The sequence below is a fragment of the Eulemur rufifrons genome, chromosome 16 (assembly GCF_041146395.1).
Source record: "Eulemur rufifrons isolate Redbay chromosome 16, OSU_ERuf_1, whole genome shotgun sequence".
Taxonomy (NCBI): domain Eukaryota; kingdom Metazoa; phylum Chordata; class Mammalia; order Primates; family Lemuridae; genus Eulemur; species Eulemur rufifrons.
This window is the reverse complement of record NC_090998.1, coordinates 32,886,822-32,902,139: the sequence shown is the minus strand read 5'-3', so window position 1 is coordinate 32,902,139 and position 15,318 is coordinate 32,886,822. Positions and strand designations below refer to the sequence as shown.

At 35.1% G+C, this 15,318-nt stretch overlaps 1 protein-coding gene and 1 pseudogene across 3 annotated transcripts in view; both read left to right on the top strand.

Annotated features, from left to right (window-relative positions):
- YAF2 (YY1 associated factor 2) overlaps positions 1–15,318 on the top strand; it is a 79,150-nt gene that overhangs the window by 19,124 nt on the left and 44,708 nt on the right. The window contains exon 3 of one of the 3 annotated variants that reach the window (XM_069489851.1): positions 8,658–8,729. The exons of the other annotated variants lie outside the window; for them this stretch is intronic. Within the exon in view, the coding sequence (XP_069345952.1) occupies positions 8,658–8,729 (72 nt within the window). The remainder of the gene's footprint in view (positions 1–8,657; positions 8,730–15,318) is intronic. 3 annotated transcript variants of the gene reach the window in all.
- LOC138397553 (POU domain, class 5, transcription factor 1 pseudogene) lies at positions 12,403–13,491 on the top strand (annotated as a pseudogene).

Genomic DNA, 15,318 nt, shown 5'->3' with positions numbered 1-15,318 from the left:
ATAGAAAATAGAAATATTAAGCATTTGGAGAAAGGCTAGACACCATCATTTAGGTCTGCATTAGGCTTCAGTTGCTCGACTATCAGAATAGTTAAAAAGAATAAAGTGAGACTAATGGAACATGTGAAAGACAGTGCTCCAGTGAAAGCATCAGTTATTACTAAGCAGCATAATGGATTAATTACTGAAATGGAAATGTCATTATTGATTTGGTTAGAAGATCAAAATAAGCATAACATTCCTATTAATCTAGTGTTGATGCAACACTGAGTGTTAACTTTTAATATTCTTTTCTGAAATTTCTCCTATCTAAACTTTTTGTATGTTTCTTTTTTTATGTTCTGTTTGAATGAAAAGAACAAGCATAATAGTTTCTGTAACTTATAGTACAGGAGTATTACTATTACAGTATTATACTGTATCATTGTTACCACATATGAGCCATTATAGTAGTATTGTTGTTATTATTATTATCATAAATGTGTAGTTCATCAAGGATCTGAGTTACATACAAATCCAACCTAAAAACGTTCTCAGGAACATATCTTGTCTGTAACTCAGGAACTGCCTGTATACTTAATGTATTCTGTGCTAAAAGTGATGATTCTATTTACACACTGTATTGAAAATATTTTGTTTGTCTTTCTGTGTCCTTCCCTGGACTGTTACCTTCCTGAAGGCAGTACTGTTGGCCCAGAATCACATTTCAGTTTGTTTGTTCATTAACTGTTTGTTTATGAATGAACAAATGAGAGAGAGACAGGATCTTGTTCTGTTGTACAGGCTGGAATGCAGTGACGTAATCATAGCTCACTGCAACCTTAAACTCCTGGGCTCAAGTGATCCTTCTGCCTCAAGCTTCCCAAGTAGCTAGGACTATAGGTGCTTGCTACCATGCCCAGCTAATTTTTTTGTTTTTGTGGAGATGAGGTCTCACTGTGTTGCCCCGGTTGGTCTGGAACTCCTGGCCTCAAACAGTCTTCCTGTCTTGGCCTCCTAAAGTGCTGGGATTACAGGCGTAAGCCATTGAACTCAGCGCACATTTCAGTTTATATCCCCTCTTTGATATTTACACTCATATGGTTTTTTGGTAATGATTAAACATAATAAAGATATAATGAATTTAGCATAGTTCTTAGTTAATAGTGATAATTATAGTAATATTAATAAAAATTCACAGTGCGTCTCACAGCATCTTGCATGGGTACTGATAATACCTAACTGAACTGTAAAGGCTCTTTATCATTTGATTCTGCTGCTGCTTTAAACTATTTTCCACTTCTTATTTTTAAGGAACATTTATATAATTTTATTACATTTCATAATCTTGTGAGTTAGATGGAATATGTTTAATTTTGTCCATTTTACTGGGTGAAAGAACTTACGATGGTCTGAGTTACCTGTTCAACTTTTCCAGCAATTTTTTAAATGTTTTCTTATACCATCAATACAATATATGATTGAAACCACAGCAGATAGCATTTTATTCTGTCTTACGTCATGCCTGCTTGTTTGTTGAATCTTAACTAGAAGCAGCAAAAACCATTTAGTGAAAGCCATTGCAATTGTGTAGGCAAGAGACAGCAGTGGCCTGAACAAGGGTAAATGCAAGTGGGCAAAGAAATGAATGGATTTTAGATGTATTTAGGAGAAAATTTATAGGACTTGGTGGTTGATTGGATATGGTTGTGGAGGGGAGGAAGTTGAGTTGTAGTGAGGGAAGAATCAGGGATGAATCCCAGGGTTCTGGCTTAATTAGGCAGCTGAGTGAAAGGTGGTACTTCTCACTGAGATAGCAAACAGGAGGAAGACAGGTGTCAGGAAAGGTAATAGTTCCTTTTAGATTAGTTGAATTTCAAGTGCCTGGGGGAAATCTGAGAGGGAAGATCTATGAAGCAGTTGGAAATGTAGGGTAAAGCTTAGGAAAGAGGACAGGGCTATCAGTACATATTTGATAGTCATCAGCATACATGATTGCACTGAAGCCAGGAAAGTGGGTAAGACAGATCAGGGAGAGAATAGACTGTGCACCAATGAGAAAAGAGACCTGGGACAGACTTTTCAGAAACATCATTATTTTTTTGTAATGGAAGAGGAAGAGCAGTTCACAAAGAAGAAGAAAGAAATAGATAAGAAAAAAAAATCAATAGGGAGTAAGAAACCCAGGAAAGTGTAATGTTACAGAAACAGGGAAGAGGATATTTTCAAAAGGAGTGGGTTGTTTAATCATGTCAGATGACCTTTATTTTCATCCGACAGAATCTTAATTTTTCCTGGTAACATTTCTTTTAATAAGTATGGCATTTAGATTTATATTTTAAGTCATAACAAGATGATAATTCTGCATAGTGCTTGTCCTCAGTGTTTCATGTTAGTTACAATAGTGCTGAATTGTATCTAGAGGTTATAAATAAAGGAGGCTAAATATTGGTAGGTAGGAATCTGAGTAAAATTATGTTAGTAACTAATTTTGTTTCCCAAGGATATAATTATCTGCTAATATCTATTGTTAAGCCTGTAACTTCTAAAGGTGACTCTCGGTTGTTGCTACAGAATATAATAGAATTAATTTAAAAACCCCAAAACATTGGGTCCATTTTGGTGTCAAGAACTTTTTAAGTGGTAAGTAAATATACAGTAACATTGAAAACACTTAGAAAATTGCATAGTTTATTGTGAGGGAGCATGTATGATTTGAAGAAACCCCTATCTTCTGTTTTTAGGAGGAATGAATTATAGCACTCTTTATTGATCAGTTACCCAAGCAAATCACAGCACTTTTTCTAAAACTGTGTTTGTTCTATAAAGTAATAGATATCTCTGAAGTATACTGGATTTGATATGATTTATGATGCTTAAAGATTCAGGTTTTATGAGTGCTGAATAACAAAGTTATTTAGAACATAGGTGGTATAAGAAGGGAATAGCTAAGACCCTAGAACTGAAAATGGGTGAGCGGCTTTCAAATTTCAAAAAACTCATTAAACATTTAAATGCTACTATGCGGCAGGTGCTGGACTAAGTAATGGCGTTACAAAGGAGAACTGGACACATTCTTACCTGTATGGAATTTAAGTTTCCAAACAAAGAATACAAGTTAAATCATTGCAAATTGTGATAACAAGGGCAATTGTTTGAAATTGGTGAACAGGGGAGGCTTCTCTAAGTGGTGGCATTTAAGCTGAAGGATGAGAGGAGGTATTCATGAAAGAGTTATGGTTAACAAGTTTCAAGTCCTTTCCATAGGAAAGGGTTTGTTTTACATTGATTGAGGAAAGACTAGCGTGTGGTGAGGCAGGAGGTGAGTGGCATCAGGTGAAGCTGGAGAAGTATGCAAAGTACCCAGATCACAATTTAGTCACAAATGATAAGACATTTTGATTTTATTGGAAGTGTAATGAGAAGTCATTGCGTAGGTTTAAGTGTGAAAGTGCTATGTGGCTGCTGTAAGGAGAGTGGAATGGCAGGATGTAAGAGTAGAAACAGAAAGACTAGTTAGGCTATTCCTTTACTTAGGTGAAAGATAATGGGGCATTAATATCTTGAGATTAACTCAACAAGAATGAGTTTATATTGTACTGTTATTGATACCTTAATATATTTTTCCATGAAATTATTAATGACCTTTTCCAGGAAAAAGTTCATTAGTATACATATCATGAGGACATTTAAAAATGTGGCATTTCAGTACTTAGGGTTTTATATGCACTCTTAAGGTGATAATGAGATTAATATTTTAAAGTAGGATGATTTGCGTGAGCATGGTGAAGTGTAACAAGAGTTGCTATTTAAAAATTATTTATTCACTGGAAATAAAAAAGGAGTAACTTCAAAGGAAGGAAAATGAGACATTCAGAGCCACTCTTCAGTTGTTTTGTAACTATATTGAGACTATATTGAAATTTATTACGTTGGAAACATTTGCCATTGTATCACAAAATCATTTATACACAAAAAATATATACTTGCACTTTAGAGGTGGTTATTAAGAATCGATTTGAAAACTAATGCAGGGCTTCAGAATCTGGTCAGATTAATTTTAATATTATAATTTTGTTCTTTTTCTTATCTTTTCACTCACAAGGCTGCAAACTGTCAGCCAGAGCTGCAGTCATTTTAGAACTCAACTGAGGGAGGAGCCACTTGAAAGCTCACTCCTATGGTTGTCAGCAGGCCTTAGAACACTTGCTTCCAACTTACTCCTGTGGCTGTTGTCAGGCCTGAGGCTTGTGGTGGTTGTTTAGTGAGAGCAGTTGTTTGCTCCCTGAGTCTTTTCTATAGGGCCGCTCAGAACATAGCAGCTTGCTTGCGCCAAAGCAAGATATCTGAAAGACAGTGGGAGAAAGCCCCTAAAATGGAAGCCACAGTCTTTTTATAACCTACTTTTGGAAGTGATATCCCATTACTTCTGCCTTAGAACCGAGTCACTAAATCCAGCCTGTACTCAAGGGGAAGAGATTATACAAGTGCCTGAATACCAGGAGGTGGGATCATCACGGACCATTTTAGAGTTTGCCCACCACACTATCCTTTAAAGTTTAAAACTTTTTTTTTAGTTGTTGCAGAAAGGGAAGCTCATGGGGGAAACTCAAAATGTAAAATAGATAAAAGGGGAGCTGTTCTGACTAGAGCAGGGATTCTAGGGAACTAGAGCTTACCTGTTCAGCATCCTTCACCTTCAGCTTTCACAACCATTTGGATGTAAGTTTGTTGATCATCAAATGTCATTCAAGAATATGAATGTATGCTGTTTTTCTCATATTTTCATTTTAGAGTTTGTCAGCAGTTGCATTTCTAAGATTCTAGCTATCAAAGTCAGGCATTGGAATATGGCAAATGACTTGTGTAATGTTTCTGACAACTTTTAAAGTCTAAGTAGCTTCCTTTACTAAAGTAAATCTAGTTATAATGGCTTACTTTATGGTATTAACAGATTTAATTTATATATTGGTGTGATAATGGTTGTGGTTTACTTTATAACTACTATATAGAATATTTCATTAACTATTTCCAGATCATATGTATTTTTAAAAAATCATGAGTGTATAGTGATACATGCTATTCAATTTTAACATTTATGTGTTCTTGTAGCTCTTTTCTGCTGCAAACCATATTTCCTAATGTCATTAACATTAAGTTACTTATTTTCTTTATCTTCATTGTGAAAAATATAGTTTCAAAATAATACTACAAATATTACTATAAACAATAAACTTGAGTAAAGTTTAGAATTTTTTAATTGTTCGTTTAGTCCTTAGATTAAATTCCACTAAAGATGTACAAAGTTGGCTGGGCGAGGTAGCTCACGCCTGTCATCTTAGCACTCTGGGAGGCCGAGGCGGGTGGATCGCTCGAGGTCAGGAGTTCGAGACCAGCCTGAGCAAGAGCGAGACCCCATCTCTACTAAAAATAGAACAAAATTATCTGGCCAACTAAAATATATATAGAAAAAATTAGCCAGGCATGGTGGCGCATGCCTGTAGTCCCAGCTACCCAGGAGGCTGAGGCAGTAGGATCGCTTAAGCCCAGGAGTTTGAGGTTGCTGTGAGCTAGGCTGACGCCACGGCACTCACTCTAGTGTGGGCAATAAAGTGAGACTCTGTCTCAAAAAAAAAAAAAAAAAAAAAAGATGTACAAAGTCATTTGAAAATAATCCCTTTCTGGGTGGTTATGTTAATATTAACTAGTTTGATAGATGGCTAGATTCTGGGTGTTGTTTCCAAGTGCTTTACTCTAATTTATTTAATTCTTATTACAACTATCTTGCGAAGTAGGTTCTGTTATTACCCAGTTTTACAAGTGAACATAGTTTTTGCCATCTTGATCTTAGAGTAATTTGGGTTAACAGAAAACAGAACTGTTTTTGTTTGTTTCTCTGTGGGTTGTTATAGGGAGAAGTTGTGGATAAAAACTAAGCAAAAAGAAAATTTTGATTGGGAAATGATATGGCATTTATAATCTGGGGACCCTGAGGGATGTATAATTGTACTGTGGGACTGAAAAAGAGGTTAATAAGGCACAGTAAACTCAATAAATTTTTGTCAAATTTGTAAAAAAAAAAAAAAAGAAAGAAAGAAAGATGAAATATCAGTTTCTGTTTATAACTACTGTGTCCTGTAAATCTTTTCCACTTCAGAAGATACTGACAGGGAGGGTCTAGCCAGGAAAATCCAGATAATTCAAGATTCTATACTTTACCTAGACTATGTGATGAACTGTTTAAGGAAGAAAAAAGAAGACAGTATCTGTAAATAACATTACTTAATAGGTAAGTTGATAATTCACTTTTGACCTTAGTTTGGTTAATTGAGGTTCAACTCAAGTTTATATATCTGTGTATATACATACTGATATATGCATTATATGCATATAATACATATATAATATTTTACATATGAACCACTAATAATGTCACTTAAATATATGTGAATATGTATATAATGTTAAATTTTATTACGCTATTATCCAATTCCAAGTCCACAGTTTACCATGAAGAACAAATTTCCACAACCATGCTACCTAACATTAGAATTTTAAATCTTAATTAAAAAATAGAAAATAATGTATCTGGACTCATCAAAGCCAGTTTTAATTTAAGTTGTTTCTAGCCAAAATATAATGTCCAAACCAGGCATTGGTAATGGAAGTGAAAATTAGCTACCACCTTTTATTCTAAGCACTTTTTTCATAACGATTGATTTTATGGAGTAGCTTTTCATTAGTGAAATGTTTGATGCAGTTCTTGATTACTAAGGAGTGGCTTTTTGTGGATGAGCATTATAATTATTAGAGCTCACATAAAATACTTTTGAATAGAACATCCTAATCTCTGGAATTTCTTTTCTAAGCTATTCTGATAAAATCCATCTTAGTTGAGTTTATGGAATAACAACAAAATGTAGCTTTCAGTGCCAGCCTCTAGGTTATCTTAAAATATTTTCAAGGTATTTTAATTGATTCTATTTTAAGTTTATAAAATCAAGACTAAATTGAGACTTCATTTACTATAAATAAAATTGGAAACAATAATTTAATTCTTAATGTCATTTTTTATACTTGCTTATACCATTAGGGTAAAATATTTGGATTACTGCTCCTGTATTGATTTTATCACTATAAACGTGTAAGACTTTTGTGCCTTGTACCTAGTCTTCAGTGATTAGAAGTTAACTAAGAATCTAATAAACTACAAAAATTAACTAGATGACCCTTTTTTGATATTTATCTCTGTATTACAATTAGAAATGGAGGTCTGTGTAGTACCCTTGTGTGAATGGGTCATTTAAAAACCAACACATTTATTACTATCATACTTTAAAACTCAGACTTACAGAGAAATGGATATAATTTACCCAAGGCAAGTTGTATCTTAAAATTAAGTAGGAATCTAGCAAAAATCTTGGCAGATGTTTTGTCAGTCTTTACTAAATACAAATACCTTATGAAAAGATTGAAGTATAGGATTTTCATTAGAATTACATTTTGAATTTGTTTTTGTAGAATGATTCTATAGACCATTTTATCCTATTGACTCTTAAAACAAAGGAAAAGCTATACACTTTGTTTAATTTGTTTCCATAGAATGAAGTATGATGAAACCGTAAGTTTCTTGAAAGTAGAGGGTGATTAATTAACAGCATAATGATAAAAGGAGTATTGAAACTTATCTATATCTAGTACCTACTATTGTAGGTGCTAGGGTTTGAAGACATCACTGCTGTCTTCAAAATGAGCATGATTAACATGTATTGAGTTAAAGGTAATAGAATATCTTTATGTGAGCTTGAGGATAAAATTCTGTTAAGGGCTTTCTTTTGATTAGAAATAGTATTTTCTTTTAAACGATAGATCCATTATTGGGCAACTATTTTAAAAATTTATCAAAAATTTACTATACTGCTTTCTTTTGTACAAGTATTTAAATTAAAATCAGCATTATTATTAGCAGCTGGCTTCTTTTGTGTGGTTTGTTAATAGGTGACAAATGGTTTCTGAGTGATAAGTAGGAATTGTGTTGATGCTTTTTGTCTAAATTCCAGTAGATTGTTAATCTACAGTGGTGGCTTCTATACTAAAATGAAGTGAATGCTAATAACAATGGCTAGCTAAGAAGTGGCACAAGCCAGGTGCCCATGGTATGCGTCTGTAGTCTCAGCTACTCAGGAGGCTGAGGTGGAGGATTGCTTGAGTTCAGGAGTTTGAATCCAGCCTAGGCAACAGAGAGACCCCTTCTCTAAAAACAAACAAAAAGAAAAAGAAAATGTAGCAGATTTTGATCAACTAATTATTCTTGTACTAACATTAAAAAGTAACAGTGGTGTTTCATTGAAATAGAATAATCTGATAGCTGATATTTTTATATATTAAAATATAGTTGCCATTATAGTAGACATTTAAAATGAAACTATACAAATCATTTTCTTTCTGTTTCTGATAAAGTCAGAAGTTTCTGTTAACATATAGTTAGCAAATTGTTTTCTTATTTACTTTGGTATATTCATATGTAGTTATTTGGTGAATTTACAACCCTTTCCCCTGTAGTTCTACATGTAATAATAATCTCAAATAAAATTAAATAATCTTCTTATTCTGATAGAGAAGAAAAAGCTGGATCACTTACCAGTAACTGGAGTTCTCCTATTGGGTAATCTCCACAGATCCACATTCTTTGAAGTTATTGTGAATGCCTCGAGGACCAAGGAACCGTTGAAATTTCCAATTTCAGGAAGGTAAGCAAGTGCACTGAAGCATGTCTCTAGCATATCCCAAATCCCCTCCCCCAACTTTCTTACATATACGTGTGTACTGCATGCCCCCTCAGTTCCAGTGGATGCCCGTCAGGAAGATTCTCATGCTGGACAGAAGGGCAAGAGAGGTGGATCTGTGAGGGAAAAGACCCAATAGGATAACTCAAGTTACTGGTAAGTAATCTAGTTTTCAAACAGACTTGAGATTTTTTTCCTCAAATTTCTTTTCTTTAGAAGGAGTTTGTTTAATTACAAAGAAAGGAAGTTGTTTGGGAGAACAACTTTGTTTGATATGGATTATGGAAATTATTGTGTGGACAGTAAATACAGAGCTATAAAAGGGCATATGAATAAAAAGTATGCCATTAATATTAAGTATTATTTACATAATAGCTGTTTCTAAAATTTATGTTTCCTGGCTTTTGATAAATAGTGTAATAGTATTAAAGCAATATAGAAAAGCTTTATGTTGAATTCTCTTATAAATTTCTTTACTTACGAAGTTGCTTTTAGTGAAGTAAATACTTGTGCTGTAAAATTTGAAGTTCCTTTGGCACACTGGTACTGAACAGCAAGAATAGTTTTATATTTACTGACTAGCACTTTTTAGTGACGTAGTTTTCAGTTTACCTTTTAACTTCATTGAAAGTATATTTAAAAAATAATTTAGGGTATATTGCAATTATATTTACCACTTGTTCTTAAATAAAGGGCTTATTGATGTGAAGTGTGGCAGAATTGGTTCAGTTTGAGCTCTCTAATTCCTCAGGTACCAGATGATTTATTGAGCTGGCATGTCAGTGTTAAGAGTTTCTTGCTTTTCATTTCTCTCTTACTCATTCTGCATTATTACCAGGTAATTATTTCTAAAAGGGCATTTGTAGCTCATAGAGCCTGTAGAAGTGCCTTGCTATAACTGTTTTATAAAATTTTCATCCATTTGCTGGGTGCTTAAGACCTCATAATCCAATCTCATCCTATTTCTCCAGGCTTAATTTCTTCAGGTGTCAACATGTATAGTTGTGATATTTATGCTTGGTTTGTGCTTTTCCACTTTCTTCAAACGGCTTTCTCTCTATTCTGCTTTTCTATACTTGAAAGTTGAGGCAAGTCTCACTCCTTGTATGAATCCTTTTATGCTAGCATCTTTGTTACCTCTATTTTCCTTAGTGGAAATGTGGGATTCTGTAAGATTGTATCAATTCATGGAATATACTTAGTACAGTGCCTTACATAGTTAATACTCTTGTTAGCTAATATTTGGCTATAGATTGATCTTAAACGTTCTGTGGTTATAGTTATTCTGTATGACATAGTTTAGCCCTTAAATATTAGCTTCAGCTTGTATTGCTATTTTGTTTTTAATGTAATATTTAAATTGGGTTGTATGTTCTTTGAGAACAGGGGTAAAATTTTATAAGTTTTTATCTTTCGTAGTTCCTAACATCAGTGAATAAGATTAAATTATACCCACCGAAAAATGATTTTTTTATGTAGATTCATAAATATACTTAATAGTTTTTTCATGCACAAAACAGATTCATTTGCCTCATCAATCCTATTTATGCTGTATTTTTTTCTTAAAAACAACAAATTTTTTCTTTTAAAAACTACTATAGTGAAATTCTAATTGTTTATTGTAACATTAATTTCTCCTATATGGCACACAGTAAAGAGAGTGTATAGTTTTGAAAGTGTTAATTAGAGTGACTTTAAGACTGCCATATAGTATTAGAAAATAAACTGGAAATGTGGTATACTGGATTTTGAGGTTTGAATATCTTAGACTATTATTGCTTGGTTTCAGAAATGCTTGTTTTTAAGAATACCTATCAGATGAAGCAGTAAATTAAATCTAATTTCAAGGTCATTGAAGGAATGAAATGCTCTTTAACAGATTGAGTATTGCTTCTCAGTAATTACCAGAAGACCAATTTAGGTCCTGTCATTAGACAAGCTGAGATAAAGAACATTTAGATGACTCACATACTAGTTTTGAATCTGCTCCTGAATGTCTATGTAAGATTCTATTCAGTCTCATAGTTTTCTTTAGTGTGATAATGATATGGTGGTTATATTGACAATGCTTTTATTTTTTGGAGAAATATGCCAAAAATATTTAAGTATCCTGATAGTTTCAGGAATGGCTTTAGAAAAAAAGAGTGTGGATCTTTGGGTGTGGTGTATGTATGCATATGTAGAGAGAGAAAAAGAGAGATAAGACCAAAATTTTAAATGTTAACAATTTTGAATCTAGGTGAAAGGTATGTGGGTATTCATTGTACTTTGAACTTTTCTGTGGCTTGGAAATTAAAAAAAGAAGTTGGGGAGAAAATATTTTAAAAAGAACTTCATTGTGCTTCAGTTTCTATCATTCTACAATGGAAGTAATAGAACTTGTTCTTTCCATGCCTTGATGCAGGTAGGCACAGTGGGATAACATTTGGCAGAATAGCGGCCAAGAGAGCTCTTAAAAAGTAATTTTTTGTGTTATTAAATAAGAGCTTTATAATGGAGAACTTTTCAAAGAACATTTTAACTAAAAGTATTTTAGATTAAAATGCATCTATTCCCTTTTTTAAGTTAAGAGCCTATTTCATTATAGTTTAACAAGAACAATGATTTAAGAAACAATAAATATATACATAGATATGTAAAGTGACCAATTATAATCTTTTTTTTTGTGTGTGTGTGGGGGGCAGAGTCTCACTCTGTCGCCCAGGCTGGAGTACAATGGCACAATCATAGCTCACTGCAGCCTTGAACTCCTGGGCTCAGGCTATTCTCCTGACTCAGCCTCATAAGTAGCTGAGACTACAGGCATGTGTTACCACACCCAGCTAATTAAAAACAATTTTTTTTTTTTTTAGAGACTGGGGGGTGTCTCGCTATGTTGCCTGGGTTGGTATGGAACTCTTGGCCTCAAGAGATTCTCCTGCCTTGGCCTTCCAAAGTGCCAGGATTACAAGCATGAGCCACTGCACCTGGCCTCCAATTGAAATCTTGAAAATGAAAAACATAATTAATTATTAAATAACTCAATAAATGGACAGAATAGAGGATTAGACACAGCTGAAGAGAGAAGTTGTTAATTTGAAGATAGAATGGAGAGCTCTTCTATAACAGCATAGGGAAATAAAGAGATGAAAAGTGTGAAAGAAAAGCTGATGCCTTAGAGGGTAGATTGAGAAGTTCCAACATATGTCTGAGTGGAGTTTCAGAAGAAAAAATAAATACAGAGAATGGTGGAGAAGCAATATTAACAAATAATTAAGAATTTTCAAGAATTAAAAAATAGAATTTGTAAAATAGAAGTGAATCACAACAAAAGAATTGTATCAAAACTTGAGGGATGCAAGGAAAATGGCACTTAGGGGTAAATTTATAACCTTAAATGCATGTATTAGATTGAAAGATTGAAAATAAATATTTGAGTTAGCTATTCAACTCAAAAAACTAAACAAAAAGGAAATAATAAAACCAAAGAAAGAGTAAATAATAATAAAAATAGCATTTGAATTAGAAAATAATCAGCAACAGTAAAAACAATATAATAATCAATCAAATCAAAGCTAGTTTTTCCAGTCAATTCTACTCATCAAAAAAACCCAGATGGATTTCACCAGGCCCCTGACTTAGGACACCTTTCTACCCCATGGCGGGACACCTGGCTTCAGATTTTACCTCCTCGCTCCTGCCAGGTGATGGAGGCGATGGGCCAGGAGGGCCGGAGCCAGGCTGGGTTAATCCTCAGACCTGGCTAAGCTTCCAAGGCCCTCCCGTAGGACCAGAAATCAGGCCGGCGGTTGGGTCAGGCTCTGAGGTGTGGGGGATTCCTCCGTGCCCCTCGCCATGTGAGTTCTGTGGAGGGATGCCATGCTGTGATCCTTAGGTTGGAGTGGGGCTACTGCCCCAAAGCAGCCTGGAGACCTCTCAGCCCAAGGGTGAGGCAGGAGCTGGAGTGGAGAGCAACACAGAGGGGGCCGCCCCCGAGCCCAGCACTGCCCCTGCCTGGTGCCATGTAGCTGGAGAAGGAGAAGCTGGAGCAAAACCTTGAGGAGTTCCAGGACATCAAAGCTCTGCAGAAAGAACTCAAGCAATTTGCCGAGCTCCTGAAGCAAAAGAGGGTCACCCTGGGTTATACCCAGGCTGATGTGGGGTTCACCTTGGGGCTTTTCTTTGGGAGGGTGTTTAGCCAAACACCCATCTGCCATTTTGAGGCTCTGCAGCTGTTTCAAGAATATGTGTAAACTGGCCCCTGCTGCAGAAGTGGGTAGAGGAAGCTGACAATGGAAAATCTTCAGGAGATAAGCAAAGCAGAGACCCTCGTGCAGGCCAGAAAGAGAAAGAGAACAAGTATCAGAAAGAGAACGGATACCAAGAACCGAGTGAGAGGCAACCTGAAGAACCTGTTCCTGCAGTGCCGGAAACCCACACTGCAGCAGATCAGCCACATCTGCCAGCAGCTTGGGCTTGACAAAGATGTGAATGTGGTTCTGTAACCGGCGCCAAAAGGCGAGTGATCAAGCAGTGACGATTTACAATGGGAGGAGTTTGAGGGTGCTGGGTCTCCTTTCTCAGGGGGACCAGTGTTCTTTCCTATGGCCCCAGGACTCCGTTTCAGTACCCCAGGCTATGGGAGCCCTCACTTCACCACGCTGCACTCTCTGTCCCTTTCCCCAAGGGGGAAGCCGTTCCCTCTGTCTCTGTCACTGCTCTGGGCTCTCTCATGCATTCAAACTGAGATGCCTGCCCTTCTAGGAATGGGGGGACAAGGGAGACACAAAAGGTTACATTTTCCTATATAGAGAGCTCATCTATAGTATTGGAGATCGGATAGTGATTATCTTGGAAGCATGATACTGATTGAAAAGGGTCATGAGGGAGCCTTCTGAAGCGTGAGGAATGTTAATATCTTCCTGAGTTCTCATGAGATTAAAATAGTTAATGCTTATAAAGTGTTTAGAATAATACCTGGCCATAGAAAGGACAATTTGTTTCTTAAACTAATTACTAATGATAATAATCTAAATATAAATCCAGGAAATCGTAGTTGGATCACACAGGGGTATATGTGTTTAAAAATCAAGCTGTATACTAGTATTTGTATACTTTATGTACGTTGTACTGAAACAAAAAAAAGTAAAATAACATTATGACATTTGAAGTAGTGTAGTATTAGTACAGGAAAATACATTAATATAATAGTAGAGAGTTTAGAAATGGATCTGTAAATATCCAGAAAACTGGTAAATGCTAGAGATGGCATTTCCTATCAATAGAGAAAGAAAAAGTAGACTGTTGAGTGGTTTTCTATATTGGAGGAAAATTAGATCTCTGCTTCAAACCATATCCAAAAATAAATTCCAGTTGAATTAAGCAATAAACATGAAAACTATTTTTGAAAAAGAGTAAAATACAGAATATACAGCTTTAGGATATGGAAGGTCCTCTTTAACAAGTCAGGAAGAAAAGACTGAGCCATCAAGAATAAAAACATCAAGGACAAATGATTTTACTACCTCCAAAAGAAAAACTTAGATTTAATAAAAGACATCACAAACCAAACTAAAAGATAAGTGGCATACCTGGGAGGAGATATGTGCAGTGTCTTTAATACCCAGTCGGTTTGTATCCGGACTCTCAAGATTAAAGGAATAAGACAGATGATACAAATAAAATGAGCAATAGATACAAAGATAATTCGCGGCAAAGGAAACTGGAAGTTGGAATGGCTAATGAATTAAAAAGATGCTTAGTCCCATTTGTAGGAAATGCAATTTAAAACTTAGGAGCTATCAATTTTTACCCATTAGATTATAAAGCTCAAAATGGCATAAGTGTTATGTAGTTGAAGATGTGCATACTCTGCTATCCAGCAATTAATTACTATTCAAGGTATTAGTGTAGAGAAACTTGGCACATTTGCCCAAGGAGATTTTTACATGAATATTCATTTGGGAAAACTAAATGTTTTCAGTAGGAAGGCATGGATAAATAAAATGCAGAATAGTTACATAATGGAGAATTTCCTGGGTTTATATTTAGAGTGTTCATTAATGATTATTTAATTTAAGAAAAAAATTGTATTTTCTATGGCTAGGTATAATTCTAAGCACTTTATGAGTATTAACTGTTTTAATCTTCATGAGAACTCAGAAATAGATACGTCATTGTCTTCCTTTTACATATGGGAATACTGAAGCATAGAGGGGTAAATAACCTATCCACTCTCATAGCTAGTGAATAATAGCAGAGCTGCCATTCGAAGCTAGAGTCTGAACCTGAGTTGCCTGGCTCCGGAGTCCACTATGCCATGCAGCCTTTTGATGTGTATGACTATGGAGAGACCTCATAAATGTAAGGAAAAGTTAATTGCAGAATGATGTGTACAATGTGATCTCATTTACACCAAACTCATGGTAGTGGTTACCTCTGGATGGGCTTGAAGGAGATCTGGTGACAGTGGTGAAAGGAAACTAGCTTTATGGAACTGCATGTTTTTCCTTAAAGAATACATATATTACTTTATAGCTTTTAAAATACCTGTATGTAATATAGGTAAATGCTT